This window comes from Schistocerca nitens, chromosome 3 (genome assembly GCF_023898315.1).
Source record: "Schistocerca nitens isolate TAMUIC-IGC-003100 chromosome 3, iqSchNite1.1, whole genome shotgun sequence".
In the NCBI taxonomy this organism is placed as follows: Eukaryota; Metazoa; Arthropoda; class Insecta; order Orthoptera; family Acrididae; genus Schistocerca; species Schistocerca nitens.
The window spans coordinates 633,613,670-633,633,523 of NC_064616.1; the positions used below are offsets into that span (position 1 = coordinate 633,613,670).

At 39.1% G+C, this 19,854-nt stretch overlaps 1 protein-coding gene and 1 non-coding gene across 3 annotated transcripts in view; one reads left to right on the plus strand and one right to left on the minus strand.

Moving 5' to 3' along the window:
• LOC126248583 (mitogen-activated protein kinase kinase kinase 1-like) overlaps window positions 1–19,854 on the minus strand; it is a 182,594-nt gene that overhangs the window by 45,331 nt on the left and 117,409 nt on the right. For both annotated transcript variants that reach the window (XM_049949690.1, XM_049949691.1), the window contains exon 14: window positions 8,956–9,197. In XM_049949690.1, coding sequence (XP_049805647.1) covers window positions 8,956–9,197 — 242 coding nt within the window. The remainder of the gene's footprint in view (window positions 1–8,955; window positions 9,198–19,854) is intronic.
• On the plus strand, window positions 9,738–9,809 carry Trnat-agu (transfer RNA threonine (anticodon AGU)). Its single transcript has one exon. It is a non-coding gene; the product is annotated as a tRNA-Thr (tRNA).

Sequence of the window (19,854 nt, forward strand, 5' to 3'; positions counted from 1 at the left end):
TCCTTCCGAATGCCTTTGGACATGGACTAGTCGCTGGATGTCAGCTGGGTACTGCAAACAGTGAGGTATGGAGGTGGTGGCGTAAGCCTCTTTTCACCAAAGTGAACGAAAGTTTATTTATTTATTTAATCTTTGCCCATGGACTCCAGCTGAAAATCCAGCTGGGAGTATTGGGTGTGTCATACAATAGGCTATTAACATCAAACTTGATTTCATTATATATAAATGAAACAAATGATTAAACAGAAACAGTCCATAATCATATAAAGGTATTAAATGTTTCACATTATATGTACACACAAATCCAAACAACATACATGATAATTTTTATAGGTACATTTCAGTAACGATATAACATATTAAACACCATCTTAGTATTCACTCGAACTGCATATACATTTCTCTGTGAGATATAGTTTCAAATGATTTTTAAAACATTTTAGGTCTGTTTCTTTTTTAATGATTTTGGGGAGTTTATTAAAAATCCTTTTGCCTGCTTCTTCTGGGGCAGTCATAGACAGTTTTAGATTTCTGTTTATCATGTAGTAATTTTCATTTCCTCTTGTACCGTGTTTGTGTACATCTTTATTTAGGAGGTGTTTATTGGTTGACCTTACTGCCATTATACTTTAGTATATGTACAGTGAATATACTGTCATAATATTTTAGTGTACAAAAGCTTGCCTACAGGTCTGTCTTGGTGGTATTTTTGCAATGCATCTCACTGCCCTTTTCTGAATTGTGAATATTCTTTTTAGGTAGCCAGCTTGTGCACTTCCCCATATATGAACTGAATAAGACAAATGTAGGAAGACAAGTCCATAATACATTGATCTGAGGACTTTATCATCCACAGTCTTAGCTGTTTTATGCATGATGAAGATCTGTTTGTTTATCTTTTTACACAGTGCATCTATGTGCTCCCCCCATCCCAAATGTTTGTCTATTATAGTTCCTAGAAAATTTGTGCTGGTTACTTCTTTAATAGTCTTTCCATTTATATTAACATTTATATTATAATTTTCACTATGCTTGGTCTGAAATACTACATTCATTGTTTTAGACTGATTCATAAACAGGTTGTTTTGTGTTAAATATTTATTTGCATTTTCGATAGTCAGGAGAGCTTCCTTCTCAAGCTCCTCCTTTGTGTCAGCTGTGCAAATGATTGTTGTGTCATCAGCATACATTATAAGTTTCTGATTTATATAGCTAGGGAAGTCATTTACGTAGAGTATAAATAGTCTTGGCCCAAGCACAGACCCTTGCGGCACACCGTGTTTAACTGTTTGTAATTCTGATCTGTAGTTTGTTATATTTCCCCCACTAGTATGTCTGATTTCTGTGCATTGTTTCCTATTTGTAATGTATGATTTAAGTATGTCACAGCATTTTCCTCTAATTCCATACTGATATAATTTCATCATTAATTTTGAGTGGGTCACACAATCAAATGCCTTAGATAGGTCCATAAAAATCCCACAAGTCTTTTGTTGCCTGTCAAGTAAATTAAGAATGTGCTCAATTATATCTGTTAATGCTGTTTTTGTTGACTTCCCTTCTCTGAAACCATGTTGTGATGAATGCAGTATACTGTACTTTGTTATAAAACTTACAATTCTATTCTTTATTATCATTTCATAGATTTTAGCAAATGTTGAGATCAATGATATTGGCCTGTAATTTCCTAATTCATCCCTGTTCCCTTTCTTAAATATTGGCTTCACTTTACTTACTTTAAGTGAATGTGGAAATATACCTTCTTCTATCGCAGCATTCAGCATGTGTGTCAATGGTTTTAATATACATTCTCTGCATTCCTTTATGAGATGTGATGTGACACCATCCAAGCCAGATGAATGTTTAATTTTAAGTTGTTTTATTAGGTTTGACACTTCTGCATCCGTTGTAGGTATGAAAACCATAGTATGATTTGTATGTGGGGGGCTTAACAATTTACTTACTGCATTTGTTTTATTTTGACTTATTAATTCGTCTGCTACAGTAATATAATATCTGTTAAAAGTATTGGCTACTTCTAGAGGGTTTGCGTTGCTTTTCCCACTCATCAGTGGGCAGATGTCCTCCGCCCGATTTGTTACTTTTCCTCTCTCTTCATTAATGAACGACCATAAACCTATTGAGTGGTTCTTTCCCTTATCTATAGACATCCTAATTAATGATGCTTTAGTTTTTCTGATAAAACTACAGTACTCTTTCTTTTTTATTTTATACAGTGTGTTGTAGGCCTCAGTATTTTTTTGTTTGGAGAGGTCATAATACACTCTCAGATTATTTCTGGCATGGATTACTTCTCCAGTCACCCAGCTTTTCTTTTTTTTGTTGCTGTTTGACAAGCCTTTTACTAACAGGACATGTAACATCATAATAATAATTGAATAAAGAAAAAAACTGGTTCCATTTGGTGTTTGCATCTTTAGCTGCATATATTGTTTCCCAGTTTTCTGCCTCTAACATATTTTTTAGCAGATTTATGTTATGTGGGTAGTTCTGTCTTCTCATCTCCCATATCTTCTGCACTGAATCACTAGTCTTTATATTTATGTCTATCATGATTGCAAAATGGTCTGCTAATGTGGAGTTTATTACCTGTGTGTCACAATAGCATGTAGGAATATTTGTTATTACATGATCAATTATAGTTTCACTATGCTTTGTTACTCTGGTTGGTTTATCTATTTTTATTTTTAGGTTGTATATGCACAATAAGTCCAATAGGGTCTTAGTATTGTCTGTATTTTTACTTGTGTCTATGTTCAGATCTCCTATAATTATCAAATAAGCATATGTTTTTGAGAGGCGTTGGATTATATCTTCCAGCTGTTCAAAGAAGGTTTTGATTATACCATTTGGTGATCGATACAAACCTAATACACAACATAAATTCCCAGCAATTTTAGTTTCCAGTGCTGTAGCTTCAAAGCTCAATTCTATAGCATATTTTGTTATATTTATGGCTTTAGTTGATTTATAGTTAGAAAAAATGGCAACCCCACCACCTTTATAGGAAGTTCTGCAAAAACTGGCAACTTTCACATAATTCTTCAATTGTACATTTTTATGTGATTTTCTTTTAGCTCATGTTCTGTAACTACTAGAATGTTTGGCCTATACTCCTGTAATATTACCTCTAGTTCCTCTGTTTTATTGTTTATGTATTGAACATTTTGATGAAGTATTCTAACAGTTGGCTTTAAATGTAATAATTCCCCTTCCTGTAATATACTAAGCACTTCACTTGCTCCCTTTGCTTCTGGTACTATGCAATGTTTTTTTTCAGTTTGTGTCATTAAACCTGGATCGCATCTTTGTCCGGTGTTTATGTTCCTCTCACTATTGTCACACTGGTATTTAAGATGGACAGTTTTACTTACATCTTTTTCCATGTTCTCTTTCTGCTTACTCGGTACCATAAAAAATCCTCACTTAGTGTAGCAGGTCTCCTAGTTCTCAGGCATCTGTCTTGATTGGAAGCTGCTTCTGCTGTTGATCTCCCAGGCCTCAGGTACCTCTTCTGTGTGGTTGCTGTTGCTGGTGGCTCCTGTGCTCCCTGACTTGGTGACTGCCCTTCTTTGTTAGCTGCTGCGGCTAATGACCCTTGTATGATTTCCTCACATGCATTTTCATTGCCTTGAGGTAGTATTATGGGGTCTGCTGTTCTGGATGCTGTTGCTGATGACGACAGCTCTGCTGATGATTGTGGTGATTCTGCTGCTATTGGTTTATCTGACACTGCTGCTGAGAATATCTGAGCCTTTGCTGCTGCTACTGGTGTTTGTTGTAGCTCTACTGCAGATAATTATGGTTCCACTGTTACAGACAACTCTTGTTTTGGCGGAATTGGGATTGGAGACACTTCCTTTACAGATGACTCGTTAATAAATTTAAGTATTTCGGCACTAATAATCTTTTTCCCTTTTACGTTCATGTGGAGACCATGTCTTGTGAAGTGCTCTCTGTGAACACTGTTTATCTCTACGAAATTCGTATTCTGGAAACCTCTACATATTTTCTCAAATAGCCAGTTTGCTGTAACAATCTCGATGTTTACGCACGAATTTTCCATCAGATCGTGTCTCCTGGGGATACTAACAATGTAGAAATGCACTCGAGGCATCCTTTTGACTGTTTCCTTTAGGATTCTCGTTGCACGCCAAGTTTCATTACAGTAAACATCATTTGTGCCTCCTATTATGATGCAGCTGTTACCGGTCGTTAATATGTTGTCACTGTTTTTCAGAATCTCGCGTAATGGCGCGCCTGGTTTGATTATGCCTGTTAGATTAAGGTCTGGGTGATTTGTTCTCATAATTTCCGTAATTCCTCTCCCATGACTATCTGCAAAAATATATGTCTGTTGCTTGTGTCCTTGCTTATGCATAACGTGGTTGTTTACTTCTTTTTCTTTACGAATATTTACCTTGTGTTTTTCTCCGTTTAATCCACTTGTATATTTTTGTGTGGATAGTTTGTTCATATTTTTATCCATAGATGCACTATTAACACTTTCTTTTCTTGCGTTTAATTCACTTGTGTCTTTTTGAGTGATCAGTTCGTTCATATATCTAGTTACAGTCGTACTGTTTACACTTTGTACATTTGGTTGTGCACACCTACAAATTTTATGGCTAGCATTAATGAGATCTTGTTGCCTTGACGATTCAGTGAATGCACAACAGCGAAGGGGAGTTCTTTTTGGCTTTCAAAATGGTAAAGAGCAGTAATCACTCGTCATTTTCGTTCTAGCTTTATTATACCAGATCCAGTCCAGATTTCACTTAATACCTAGCCTTTATCAATGCAGTATTTTGGAGTACATATACATGCTCTAGTATGTCTACATCTGTTGTTGAGACTCCTGTTACAGTAATGTTACAAAGCAAAGTAACAGTGGTAATTCACACAGGAGTTCACTTCCACTGTTTGGGATGAGGTTCCGACATCCCATAAAATATCCATTGAAGCATTCCACAGAACAATTGGACATTTGCATAACAACAATAGCCCTATGGCCCTTGTTAAGTCCCATAGTGTTCAGAGCCATTTGAACCTATGGCCCTGTTGTACAGACTTCTGTCAAATCTTACCAGTAATTTCAAGAGGAACAAGAGCAATGAAGTCAACACATCTGCAATTACCAATTAGTGTGGCATATTAATATAATACTAAAATCATAAAATAAATGAAAAATTACAGTAGTGACTTGAAACTACACAAAAGATTAAAACATTTTTGAAAGTCTTGCAATTCCCAGGAACAATATCTCGCCAGCATCGATATCGATAAAAGGCAAAAAATTGTCAGGACTCTTAATACTCAGGATAGACATACATCATTAAGTTTGCATATTTCGCCTGTAAGTGATTGCAATATGAGGGATGTGTCTGCTGATAAACACAAATAAAACAGTTTCTGTGACAGTCACTTGTTTATTTTGCCACTACACGTTTCAATGGTTTACACCATCATCTTTAGCTGGTGAACTGTTTATTTATATGTGCTGTAGCCTAAGCTACTAGTAGTGCATGTGAGTGCGGGTTCACTAAGTGTGGTGTCACTGTGTGTGTGCTCTTGAATTGACTGCAAATTGTATCAATGTGGGCCGGCTCCTGGAGGCCGCCTGTGGGAGGCATGGGTGCGGCGCAGTCTCCACCGCTCTGCCGCGCCATCTGTCAGCGACTCATGCCTATATATACGTGCGGAGCAGCGCTGACCGACACTCTCCAGGTTCTTCGAGTTTTCACCGCTCACATCTGTTGTCCTGAACCTTGTTATGTGTGGAGTAGTGAGAGACTTATTTCTTTTATTGTTCTGAGGTTTATGAATAAAGCAGTAGTTGTGTTGCTTGGATCAGTTTCGTGTATTACTTGGTTGTTACAACATGGCTGGGTTTGATGAAGAATACAGACACCTTTACCCTGTAGCAGACCAAGGGCAGTGTAGGTTATTTTGCATCTTTTGCTAATGATAAAAATTCTTTACTTATTAAAGGCACTTGAGAGATTATAAAACAGGAATTTCTGACAGTGAATTGTACTTACAGGGATGGCAGAGTCATAAAAATTCTGCAGACTTTTTGTGAATTTGGGGAAGCCATCTGCTGATGGTCCTGTTGAGCTAACACATGGTGGGCATTGTATCACATGTGTGTGGCAGACAAAGTAAGAGAAAACCATGTCCACATTGAGTGTTTATCACACCATTCCACGTGTAAAATGCAGTCTCTTGTGTGGAATTCATGGAACCATTTAAAATGCTTTATCCCAAAGAAACAGAAACCTAGTGGACAAATAACCCAGGTCAAGTACAATTCTCATTTTTGATTGCAAGGCTATTTGGAGCAGCCGACTTGATAGCAGTAAGAATGGAAAATGATATAAATGCCCTCTGGAAAATGGGAAACTTCCCATGTAACAGGCACATACTTAGAGACAATGACTTTGCAGTACCCCACGAGTTTGAAATACGAGATGCAAACAACAGAGGAGGTGCGAGTCCAATGGGTATCTGGCCAGCTCCCGAATTCAGCAAGCCAAGTCAAGAGCCACCAGCTCTAGTACTGACAGCACATTCTGAATCTGTTCAGTAACATCGGCTCCATACAGGGAATGTTTGAAGCAATTCAAAGAACACTACAGCAGAATCAAAGGAGACAGCCACAAAAGTTTTGTTCTTGGAAAAAAAGGAGAGAGAGAAAAAACATGGGAAGCAATCTTCTAGGCACTGGAAATCTGATATGAATTTAAATGAGAATAATGCTTCAAGTTTGCAGTCTGAAGTAGAAGACAAATGGCTCTGAGCACTATGGGACTTAACATCTGAGGTCATCAGTCTCCTAGAACTTTGAACTACTTAAACCTAACTAACCTAAGTACATCACACACATCCATGCCCGAGGCAGGATTCAAACCTGCGACTGTAGCGGTCGTGTGGTTCCAGACGATACGTCTAGAACCACTTGGCCACTCCGGCTGGCGAAGTAGAAGACACTGAATGCACATTCTGTAGTGGTTTCTCTGAAGATTAACTTTGATAAATGGGCATAGTGCATGGAATGCAATCCTTGGGCTCAAGAAAAATGTTAACTTGAAAAAGAGCTTTGGATGCCCTGACTGCACCTTTTTTGCACAACAAATGCAGAAAAAAATGTTGGAGAGTCAGTAAGGAAGAGAATGCTATTATTTGGGGATGTACCTGTTCTTATAATGGTTGATATGCATTTTTCTGGCTGTCTTTATTAGGACACCATTTCTATTTAGACTCAAATTGGCTTTATGCTTTTTTCAAATTTACATGTCTTAAATGTTAGGTAACATAAACAACAAACATATAGTTATATCTACTATTGTAATATGAAGTCGAGTAAAGGTAATCTCACCACTCTATCTGGTAGCACAGGCATAAGCTGATACGTTTTTGACCCTGTGTGCCGATTGCAGGGGGGGGGGGGATTTAATAGCCTATCAACAACCAATATCGATCACAGCTCAGAGGCACTACAGATCATAGTTGGTGATCACAACCAGAGGTGTCCGTAGGATGTCACATGGCCACGCTGCCCGCAGCAAAAGTCCTAGTAGGCACTCTTGATTTTAGTCTAGTATAGTCTGCTGCATGAGCTACTATCAATCATGCCATTCTGTTTATTGGATTGGACCCTGCACTGTACCTGGACATTCTTGTACTCATTATATCAGCTTTCATTCAGTGCTCTGCTATTGACGAACTTGGCTTTGTTTATGGATTATGTGTCCATATCAGAAGTGGAGAGACAAACTTTGGTTTTCCCATGCTTTCTGCAAAAGTATCATATTGTCAACCTGGTGGCTGCTTCAGTTCACTTTGTGTATCATACAGTCTTAAAATTGCTGTAGACACAGTAAATGTTGTCTTGTAGTATCCTGATCTAACAGTTAATCTGCAAACTTAGTCCTTTGGTAGATCCTAGTAGAATACACTATGGAGAAATTTGTAGTTTGTTGTTGGTCTGTTTTTGTATCCATACACATGTAGTGTCCACTCGTCAAAGTTTCTACAATACAGAACTATAATCCACAATCCTACATTGCCTGTGTAACTGGCTTGAAGAGACTAAGCTGAGAAGTAATTTCAAATGTGGAGCTGAGGACTGCAGCTAATCACATGTGGTTTCTCTTTCCTGCAATGTAGTCATGCACTTGTCTGCTAATGCTGAGGGCCACCTTCAGGTGCTAAAGGCATTTGATTCTGGATTGGAAGAGGTCCTCATGACAGCTAAGGAACATTAAGTCACAGCTGCAGCTCAAAACACAATGGTGAATCCAATGGAGCCATACTACTTGAGTTAGTCTGTGCTGCATCTAGGCAAAGTCAAGTGATACACTGTCAGTGTCATCTTTGTCTACATCTACAACAATATCCCTTAAGGAACCTCCAGAAGTGTGCCAGGACATACTTAAGGTAACTCAATTGCTTCCCACTTTACGTTCTGCATGGGAAGATCAACTGTCCATAAGCCTCTATATGAGCTAGAATTTCTCTGATTTTATGACCACAGTCATATATAATATCTTCCTTGCTTTTCCTTGGCACTTGGGTTCTTAGAATGTCAACACTAATCCTCTTCATGATATATGAAACCTCTTTTGCAGTACTTGAAAGAAGAACTGGATGAGCATCTCTGTGGAGCTGTCATACTCTATAATTGAAATTGTGACAAAACATGCTGCTCTTCTTCAGACTGGTTTACCTCCTCTACTAAAGCAACCTTGTAACAACCCAAACTAATAAACAGTTATCAAGAATCAAACGAAATAGAGTTTTCTGCGCAACAATTTTTGTAGATGATTTACATCTTCTTAAGATTCTCCCAACAAATTGCTGACAATATTTTCTGCTCCGTTAACTACTTTATATTCTTCAGTGTAAGAACATCACATTAAAGGAATAACCCACCTTAATCCAATCTGCTGCCATACTCATATGCTGAAGCGGGATAGGACTCGACGTGTCAGATAATTTTGTGTTCATCGATGATGTTCTAACAGCCTTATTTTTTGACATTTTGGGCCTTTTAGAATTATGATCAGAAGATAACAGTACATTTTCCTGTAAATTGGGAACAGATTTCTCCATCCAAGGATGACGACACAGTGGACAAAGTACTGCTTCACTTTGCTGGACACATTCAGCAGCCCCTGCGAAAAAGAATAACACAAAAATTAGCATTCATAAGGAAATAGAGACCAACATACTATTTATATAGTTACAACAGCTGCTTTGGCATGTTCACCTGTTTTGGATCCTCAGAGTGTGCAGAAGCAATGGTGATTAAGCATGGAGAATGAAAAACAATAAATTATGTTTTATAATGTAACTGTAGAACACTGTTCTCTTATTAACTAAAAATTATTTTTTAAATTAAATGTTTGTTTACATTCTTTATTTACACAGCTTGATATCCTCTTAAAGAAATGATCCAATATGAATTTCTTTACAGTGAAACAATACGAGTAACACATTTCAATTTGAAATGTTGCAGGCTACACAATTTTTGCACTTATTCATTGTGTAGTATCTGGCAAATACTATCACCACAGCCTTGAAAAAATTTTTGGTATAAGTAAAAGTTCCAAATCAAATTTCAGCACATTCAAGGAAAAATCAAAATACTATGGAATTACAAAAAAAAATACACTAATTAGGCTTATTTATACAAGGCTGTGCAAAGGCATTGTGCCAGGGTGGCACAGTGGTTAGCGCGTCTGCCTAGTGAGCAGGTGACACGGGTTCGAATCCCAGCCTTGGTACAAACTTTCATTCGTCTCTTCAGTCTGCATATATACACCATAGATGTTTCAGACTTCAAATGGTCTCTGGAACCATTTGTTTCATTTGATTCTTCATAAGACTCATTATCTTTAGTCACATGAGGCAACAGCACACCATCCCTTTGACAATATGATAACAAACTTATAAGAAAGTGCAGGTGTGCCCCAGGGAAGTTTGCTGGGACCCTTGCTGTTCATGTTGTATATTAAATGACTTTGCAGACAATATTAATAGCAACCTCATAACTTTTCGCAGATGATCCAGTTACCTACAATGAAGTACTGTCTGAAAGAAGTTGCATAAATATTCAATCTGATCTTGATAAGATTTCAAAGTTGTGCAAAGATTGGCAACTTGCTTTAAGTGTTCATAAATGCAAAACTGTGCACTTCACAAAAAGAAAAAAACATAGTAACCAGTTACAATTGGCCAACTCGTACAAATACTTGGGTGTAACACATAGTAATATGAAAAGGAATGATCACATAAGCTCAGCTGTGGGTAAAGCAGATGGTAGACTTTGGGTTATTGGTAGAATACTGGGGAAGTGGGATTAGTCTACAAATCACTTGTGTGACCCATTCTAGAATACTGCTCAGATGCGTGGGATCTGCACTAAACAAGACTAAAAGGGGATACTGAACATATGCAGAAGAGGGAAGCACAAATTGTCACAGCTTTATTTGACCTGTGAGAGAGTGGCACAGAGATAATGAAGAAACTGAGCTGTCAGACTCTTTAAGATAGACTATCCTGAGAAAGTCTACAAACAAAATTTCAAGAACCTGCTTTAAATGCTGACTCTAAGAATATACTACAACTCCTTACATATCACTTACATAGAAATCATGAGGTAAAGATTACAATAATTACAGCACGTGCAGAGACATTCAATCAATCATTCTTCCTGAACTCTGTAAGTGAATGGAACAGGAAGAAACCCTAATAACTGACACTATAGAACATACCCTCTTCCTTGCATTTCACAGTGGTTTGCAGAGTACAGATATAGATGTAGATCTATATGTACTCAGAAGTAAATTTGTGACTTTAAAAGGAGCTCCCCATCTGCATTATTAGCATAAGTTATAAAGTAAATGAGGAGTATCAAAAGTTTGAAATTTTATCTGAATTTAGGACACAAAGTAGACCACAAACTTCTGATTGAAGAAGTATTCACAAAAGACATAATAGTTTTACAGTAAATGAATTTTTTTTTCTTTCTACCGACTGTACTGTAAATTTCTTTTTACAAAATGACAGTCTGTCCAGAAAACCACAACTTGGAATATGTCTGGTAAGACAAAAGAAATTATTCACATTCTTAAGGAAGATGAAAATTTAATGGTGTTGGGAATTTTACAACATGAAAATGAAGAAGATGAGGAAAAATACTGTGGGAGCACTTACTGAAGTAAAGGAGTGGAAGGGGAAGTACCCCGACAGACTTTTGCACAGAGCACAATTTAACCATTGCTAACACTTGGTTTCAGAAACATAAAAGAAGGTTGTATATATGGAAGAGACCTGGAGACATCAAAAGGTTTCCAGGTAGTTTACATAATGGTAAGTTAGATTTTGAACCCAGAATTTAAACTGCACAACATTTCCAGATGCAGATGTGGATTCAGACCATAACTTATTGGTTGTGGACAGGATAAAGAAAGGAAATTAAGGAGGTGTGATCTACATACATGGAAAGAACAACTGGTTGTTGAGAATTTGAAAAGGAGTGATATGCAATCATTGACTGAGGCAGAAGAAAGGAACACAACAGAAGATAAACGGTAGTTCTGAGAGGTGCAATAGTGAAGGCAGCAGAGGATCAAATAGGCAAAATGGCAAGGCACAGTGGAAATCTTTATTTAACATATTATATATTCAATGTGATGGACAAAAGGAGAAAATATGAAAACACAATATGTGAAGCAGGCCAAAGGGAATACTGTCATCTGCGTGCCAGAAGTAGATGACATTTCCTCAGAATTACTGAGATCTTTGGGAGAGCGTACCATGACAAAACTATTTCACCTGTTATAAAAGATATACAATAGAGGGGAAATATGCTAATGTTTCAAGAAGAATGTAATAATTCCAATTCCAAAGATGGCAGGTAATGACAGGTGAGAGTATTAGAGAACTGCAAGTTTAATAAGCCATGGTTGAAAATTGCTGACATGAATTATTTACAGAAGAATGGAAAGACTGAAGTCAATACTTGGGGGGGGGGGGAGGGATCAGTTTAGATCCTGGAGGAATATATGCACACACTGTGCAATGCAGATCTTATGACTAATATTAGAAGATAAACTGAAGAAATGTAAACTTATATATATATAGCATCTGTAAATTTAGAGAACACTTTTGACAAAGTTGAGTGGAACACACACTTTCAAATTCTGAAGGTAGCAGGGATCTAAAGGTTATCAACAACTTATACAGAAACCATATGGCAGTTGTAACAGACAAGGGGATGAAAGGCAAGCAATAGATGAGAAGGGGGTGAGACAGGGTTGTAGCCTCTCTTCAATGCCATTCAATTTGTACATTGAGCAAGCTGTGATGGATACCAAGGAGAACTTTAGAAAGAGAATTAAAGTTCAGGTAGAAGGAAGTGAAACTTTGAGGTTTGTTGATAGTACTGTAGTTCTGTCAGAGACAGCCAAGGGCTTGGAAGATCCGTTGTACAAAATAGATAGTCTTGCTATAAGGTTGTAAAATGAACATCAAGAAAAGTAAATTGAGGATAATGCAACATAACTGAGGGAATCACAACTGAAAATGAGGCACTAAAAGCAATTGACAAGTTTCACTATCATGGAAGCAAAATAGCTAATGATGGCTGAAGTGCACAGGATATAAAATGCATATTGGAAATAGTAAGATACATATAGAAACTGAAGCAATGAATTAAAATTTGTGTCACAGCTGGGACTTGAACCTAGGTCTCCTGTTTACTTGGCAGATGTGCTAACCACCGCATTATCACCGTAGCATTGTGGCTACCACAGCTGCAGGGGCTACCCTAGTCCAATGCCCTCCCTAACATAAACTTTAGTTCACACCTTCAGCTCATTTTCCCCTTCTCAAATCGCCAGTACTGCCAAGGCTCTCTTTAACATTGGAATCACACCCCAGATTTGTATATAACGGGGAAATCCTGCCTATACCTCAGGTGAGTGTGATCTATTGAACTGATGGAATAACATATTACATGTGACATAAGAGTCTTAATTTTATCTTTGATAAGGATAGAAGCTGAAGCAATTTGTACCACAGCCAATACTTAAAACCAGTCTACTGCTTATTAGGCAGATGTACTAACCACTACACCACTGTAGCAGTGTGGCTACCACTGTTGCATGTACTACCCTAGTCCTATGCTCTCCCAAACACACACATCAATTCACACCTGCAGCCCATTTTCCCCTTCTTAAATCGTCAGTACTACTGAGGCTCTCCAACATTGGAGTAACACCCCATCTTTATCACAGTTAAAGATGAGACTCGTGTGTCTACAGTAAAATGTAATTACATCAGATTAATAGCAAGAAAAATGAGTCTTCAGTTTCTCCCAGCTTAGTTTTTGAATGAACTGTCCACAGGTGCACTGCTGGTTCACAGTGCCCATTGGACACTATGAACCAGCAGAACACCCGTGGACTGTTCAATCAGCAAGAAAAGTGGTTCTGTACTTTAGCGCTGTATATGAATGAAATGTAAATGATAAACAGTTCATAAAAGAAGAGAATAGAAGTTTTTGAAATGTCGTGCAACACAGGAATATTGAAGATTAGATGGGTAGATTGGACAACTTAATAATAAGGCACTGGATCAAATTGAGGAGGACAGAAGGGATCAGTTGATAGGACATATCCTGAAGCATCACGAAATTGTCAATATGGTAATGAAGGGAAGCATGTGTGTGGGGGGTGGCAAAGGCTTAACTACAGTAAGCAAGTTTGAATGAATGTAGGTTGCAGTAGTTATGAGGAGATGAAGAGACTTATGCAGGATCACAGGATAGACTACATACTGAAGACCACAGCTGTCTAGTAACTTAATATTCAGTGTGTGAGAGTTAAGCTGAATAAGACCACATTTTTATCATGATTAACTAAGAATAGTGTATATACTCTGTCCGATCAAAAATACCTGAGCACCCATTAGTGGACATTAATAAGGGGTGTAGTCACCCTTTGCCTTTATGACGACTTGAGCTCTGCTGGGGACACACTCATCAATTGGATGCCTGAATGTCTGTAGAGGAATAACAGCCCACTATTTCTCAAAATCCGAAACCAGAGAATGTACTGCTGCCAGATGCAGGGGCCCAGAGAGATGCTGGCATTCTAGTTCATTCCAATCGCATTCCATCGGGTTCAGGTCAGTACTCTGGGCAGGGCACACCACTCCATTTCAGAAATGATGTTGTCCACAAAACATTGCCTCACAGATGCTGCCTTATGACACGGTGCATTGCCATGATGATACAATCAATCACAATCTCCAAACTGTTCCTCTGCTGTACTCAGATTACAATGCTGTAAAATGTGTCCATATCCTTCCACATTTAGCATTTTCTTAAGTCCAATAAGGGACAATGCCCAACCACAAAAAACAACCTTATACTGTTACATCACCACCTTCGTACTTCACTGTTGGCACTACACATGATGGTGGTTAACATTCTCCACATATTCACCTTCCATTGGATTGACACAATGTGTAGTGTGATTGAGTGACACGCTCAAGCTGGCGTGTACCACCAGTGGCTCATGCTCAACTGTACCAGTTATGGTACCAGTAATACACTGACGTATGATGTATTATGTATTACCTATTAGCCAAGTGACCCTTCAACGAGAGAGCATTCTGAACAAATGAGACATCACACAATTTGTAATTTATTTAGTGTAAAATTATTTTGTGTGATCTCTTATTGCTTTAAAAGAATAGACTTTAACTGCTTCCAAAATAAAAGGCCATTATATTAAAATAGTATGACCGCCAACCCACGGTCAGAGTCAGTAAAGTCTAATGCTGGAAAGCAAGAAAATTCACACTGCCCCACAGGAAGAAACAGAATTCTTAGCACTGGTGTGAACGTGTTATTCACCGTAAATCAATCATTTCCCGTCATCTAATGTTAAGTGGCATTGCCTTTACACCACTTCAAGCATAATTTAGAATTAACTACACTAAACGAATGTTAAGAGAGCTTATAACGAGCTGGTCAACGATAGTACCCCATTCTTTTTACCTTCCTATGTGCAGTCATTGTGGTAGCTGCATTGCCAGAAGCACTTCCTACCATTGATTTAATGTGATTCTTTACAAGTACCCTTTGTAATGCTAGACGTTCTCTATTTGTCAGTACATCAGATCTACCTGGTCTCAGTTCAGCTGAGGTTGATCCTTCGCCTACCCATATCACAACCACATCACCAACAGTCGACTTGGGCAGCTTTAGAGAGGTTTAAATGTCCCTGATGAATTTGTTACTCAGATGACAATCAATGCCTAGTCCATATTCAAAGTCACTGAGCTCTCCCGAGCAGCCTATTCTGCTGTTACTACTTCTCTACTGACAACAAAATACTGCCCGCTTCCTTTTATAATGGTGAACCCAGCCTGTCATAATATCTGGTGGTCTATTCCACAATTCATTGGGGTGTCCATATACTTTTGATCGGATAGTGTATTGGTCTCCTAGCTTTTCAAATGGTGGTGTGGTTTGGTACATACCAAACTGACATATTACTCATTTTGTGTTGTACAAGAAAGTATAAAGAATGGTATCAAACGTTAAGCTAAGAATGCTATGCAAACACATTTCTTTGATTTTCATATTCTGGCAGTATTCCACGTATATATGTTCTGAGTAACAGTATTACCGAAGGATAACCCAAAAGCTACACACAGGTATAGACAAATACACGTATACAACAAAAAAGACTTCCCTATCATCAGCAGGTGACTGACACTGACAGGTAGCAGTGCTTTGTCAAGGTAGTTAAGTATTATAATTAACAAACTTCATTCCAAAGGAAATAAAAAGAGAAAAAATGAATCATTAAGCACTTATCCAAAAAAAAAAAATCCCTATACTACAAAACTGGTGGAAAAACAGATATTTACAAAATTATGCTATGCTGTTAGTGATGTGGATAAATTATTCCTGACTATACTCTCGTGTCTGATGAGCACTCACCGTCGAGTACAATGTACTGTGTTCTATTACTTGAGAAGCCTTCAAGTCACTCACATGCCTGGAAACCTAATCTGTATGCTCATACCTTTGTTACCAGTCTGCAAGTGAGCACCATGTCAAACACTTTCCAGAAATTTATACAGAATCTGCCTCTTGGCCTTCCTCTATGGTTCACAGGATATCATGTGAAAAAAGGGGCATGCTGAGTTTTGCGTGAGTGATGCTTTCTAAATCTGTGCTGACTTATGGACAGAAGGTTTTCTGTCCCATGGAAATTTATCATATTCAAACTCAGAAGAATTCTGCAGCAAACCAATGTTAAGAATTATCTATTAAATTTCGGGCATGCAGCCGCGCAAATAAAATTTCTTCTACTGATATTTCGGCCGTGTATCGTCCGGCCATCTTCAGAGCGAGTCACAAGACTGACGACAAGGTGCCAAGCGCGGCCTTATATGCTCCACCGCGGCGGATTCCATGCTTTGTCCAAATTAAAACCATTATCTCTGTTTATTAAATGGTTTTAATTTGGACAAACCATGGAATCCGGCTCTTGGACTAATTAAATTGCAGAGAAGTCATCATCGTGTCACCGCCGCCGATCAAACATCGATAAGCACATCGAATGTCCGTACGCCTTCGCCACAGGCGGCGCATGTGTAAGCGTATGTCTCTGCCGCCGACCAGCACCTGTGACCCGCATGCGCAGTACCGCCGCGGTGGAGCATATAAGGCCGCGCTTGGCACCTTGTCGTCAGTCTTGTGACTCGCTCTGAAGATGGCCGGACGATACGCGGCCGAAATATCAGTAGAAGAAATTTTATTTGCGCGGCTGCATGCCCGAAATTTAATAGATTATTCATTACGCCGCGAGAAGTTGAAAATGCACAATGTTAAGAATATTGCTCTGTAATTATGTGGATCCATTCTTTTACCTTTCTTATATGCAGAAGTCACCTGCGCTTTTTTCTAGTCACTCGAGACTTTGTGCTGCGTGAGAGAGTTCTGGTAAACGCATGCTAAGTAAGGGGCCAATGCCACAGAGTACCCTCTGTAAAATCAAACTGGGATTCCATCTGGACCTGATGACTTATTTGTTTTCAACTCTTTCGTTGCTTCTCTACACTGGGGATCTACACTGCTGGCCACCGTAAATGCAACACCCTGAAGGAAGCATCCGAATCAAGTGAAATTTACACCATGAGTTTGCAGCGAGGAGATATGCAACTGATTAGAATTTCAGCGCAGACGCACATCACGCGCGCCTGTGGCGCCACCTCATAGCGCCATTTAAGGCTTGGCGATTTCGACGAGTGTACGTTCGGCACGTGTGTTTACCTTGTGGTTGTTTCACAAGACGATCAGTTATGCCTCGTAGACAACAGCGAACATCTTTTGATCAAGTATCCGAGTTCGACAGAGGAAGGATAGTGGCTTACCGAGATTGTGGATTATCATACAGAGAAATCGCTAGTCATGTTGGACGAAACCAAACAACTGTAATGCGGATACGTGACCGTTGGATGCAGGAGGGTACGATGGACCGACGTCGTCGATCGCATTCACCTCGGTGCACCACTGCACGTGCTGATAGGCAAATTGTGCGCATGGCAGTGACGGATCGCTCAGTGACATCCCGAACCATAGCACAGCACATTGCGTCTGTAACACATCATCCAGTGTCTGCGCGTACCATTCGACGCCGTTTACAGCAGAGTGGTCTGTCCGCAAGACGTCCATTGCTTCGTCTACCATTGACGCAGAACCACAGACGTCTCCGTCGCCAATGGTGTGATGACAGACGGATGTGGACGGCAGAACGGAATGACGTTGTCTTTACTGACGAGGCACACTTCTGTCTGCAGCACCACGATGGTCGGATTCGAGTGTGGAGACACCGTGGAGAGGATGCTGGACAGCTGCATTATGCACCGCCACACTGGTCTGGCACCCGGTATTATGGTATGGGGCGGTATTGGATATTACTCTCTCACGCCTCTAGTACGCATTGCCGGTACTTTCAATAGCCGGCGCTACATATCCGAGGTGCTGGAGCCAGGTGTCCTTCCTTACCTTCAGGGCTCGGCCACAGCCATATTTCAACAGGATAATGCGCGACCACACGTGGCATGCATTGTCCAAAGGTTCTTCGTCAATAACCAGATTGAATTGCTTCCCTGGCCGGCTCGCTCTCTGGATCTTTCGCCGATAGAAAACATGTGGTCCATGGTTGCTCAACGAGTGACCCAGATTACATCCCCAGCTGCCACACCAGATGATCTTTGGCAACGTGTGGAAGCTGCTTGGGCTGCTGTACCCCAGGAACACATCCAACATCTCTTTGACTCAATGCAGAGACATGTGGCAGCGGTGATCTCCAACAATGGCGGCTACTCTGGCTACTGATTCTGGCAGGAACCACATGTCACAGACGTCTGTAAACGTAATCATTTGATACTTGGTCAACATGTTATCTACAAAATAAATTTTGTTGTGCTACCTCTTGTCTTTCTTGCTGTTGCATTTACGGTGGCCAGCAGTGTATTACTATGTTCTCCATATGGGAGTCTGTATGAACAGCAAATGACAGTATGTTTATATGATCCTCCTGCATGAATGATTTCTTAAACGTGATATTTAAAACTTCAGCTTTCCTTTTGCTATCTTCTATTGGTGCACCAGACTGGTCAGTGAGGGACTGGATAGAAGCCTTCGACCCACTTAGAAATTTTACACAGGACCAGTGTTTTCTCAGCAAGATCTTTTGCTAATGTACAATGGTTGAAGTTGTTTTAGGCTTCACGCATTGATTGTTTTACAGACATACAAATTTCTAACAACCGATGCCTGTCGACATTTGCGCATTTTATTTTTTATTTTTTATTTTTTTTTTTAACCACGAGTATAACGGTCTCTGCTTATTCAGCATCTTCCAAATTCTGTTATTAAATCATGATGGGTCTTTCTCATCCTTAATCCATTTACTCAGAACTTACATCTCTACACCACAATTTACAACCAATTTAAACTCTGCACATAATTCCTCTACGTGTGTCATATTGGAACTAAATGATGTCCATTTGTTGTCTGAGTGGGAGGCCAACAACTCCTTATCTATTCTTTCTAGCAAAAATACTCTCCTAGCCTTCTTGATGGCTTTATTAACTCTGGTAAGCATTGTCACTATGATGACATCATGATCACTGACCCCTGTCTCTATGCTGACACTGTCGATAAGTTACCTGTTGGTAGTTACAAGTTCTAAAATATTTCCACTGCGTGTGGGCTGTCTAAACAGATACTCAAGACAGTTTTCAGAAAAAATGTAAAAAACTATCTCACACAACTCTCTGTCCCTAACACCTGCAACGGATCCATAGATGCCTCAGTCTATGCTCAGTAGGTTAAAGTCACCTACACTAATACTGCACGGTCTCAGTATTTCTGCACTACTGACAGTAAGCTTTCTTTAAATTATTCTGAAACTGTCACAGCATAACCACAAACCCAGTAAAAACATCTGATAATTAACTTGAGTTCACCTAGGCCTGTTACTTGTGTGCAGGTAACTTCACAGTTAGATTCAATTTTGACTGCAATAGACACAATATTTTTGTTGACATTTATGGGAATACAGTGTGTTATTACTTGGAAACGCACAACTACCCATTAAAACTGCAACATCATCAAGGGATGCAACAAAAATTTTGCATATTGTGCATATACAAAATAATAGGAAGAGTACATAATTAAAACTTTTAGGTGACTTGGGGCTATACAGAAGGTGAAATTTATTACTCAAAGCTGGT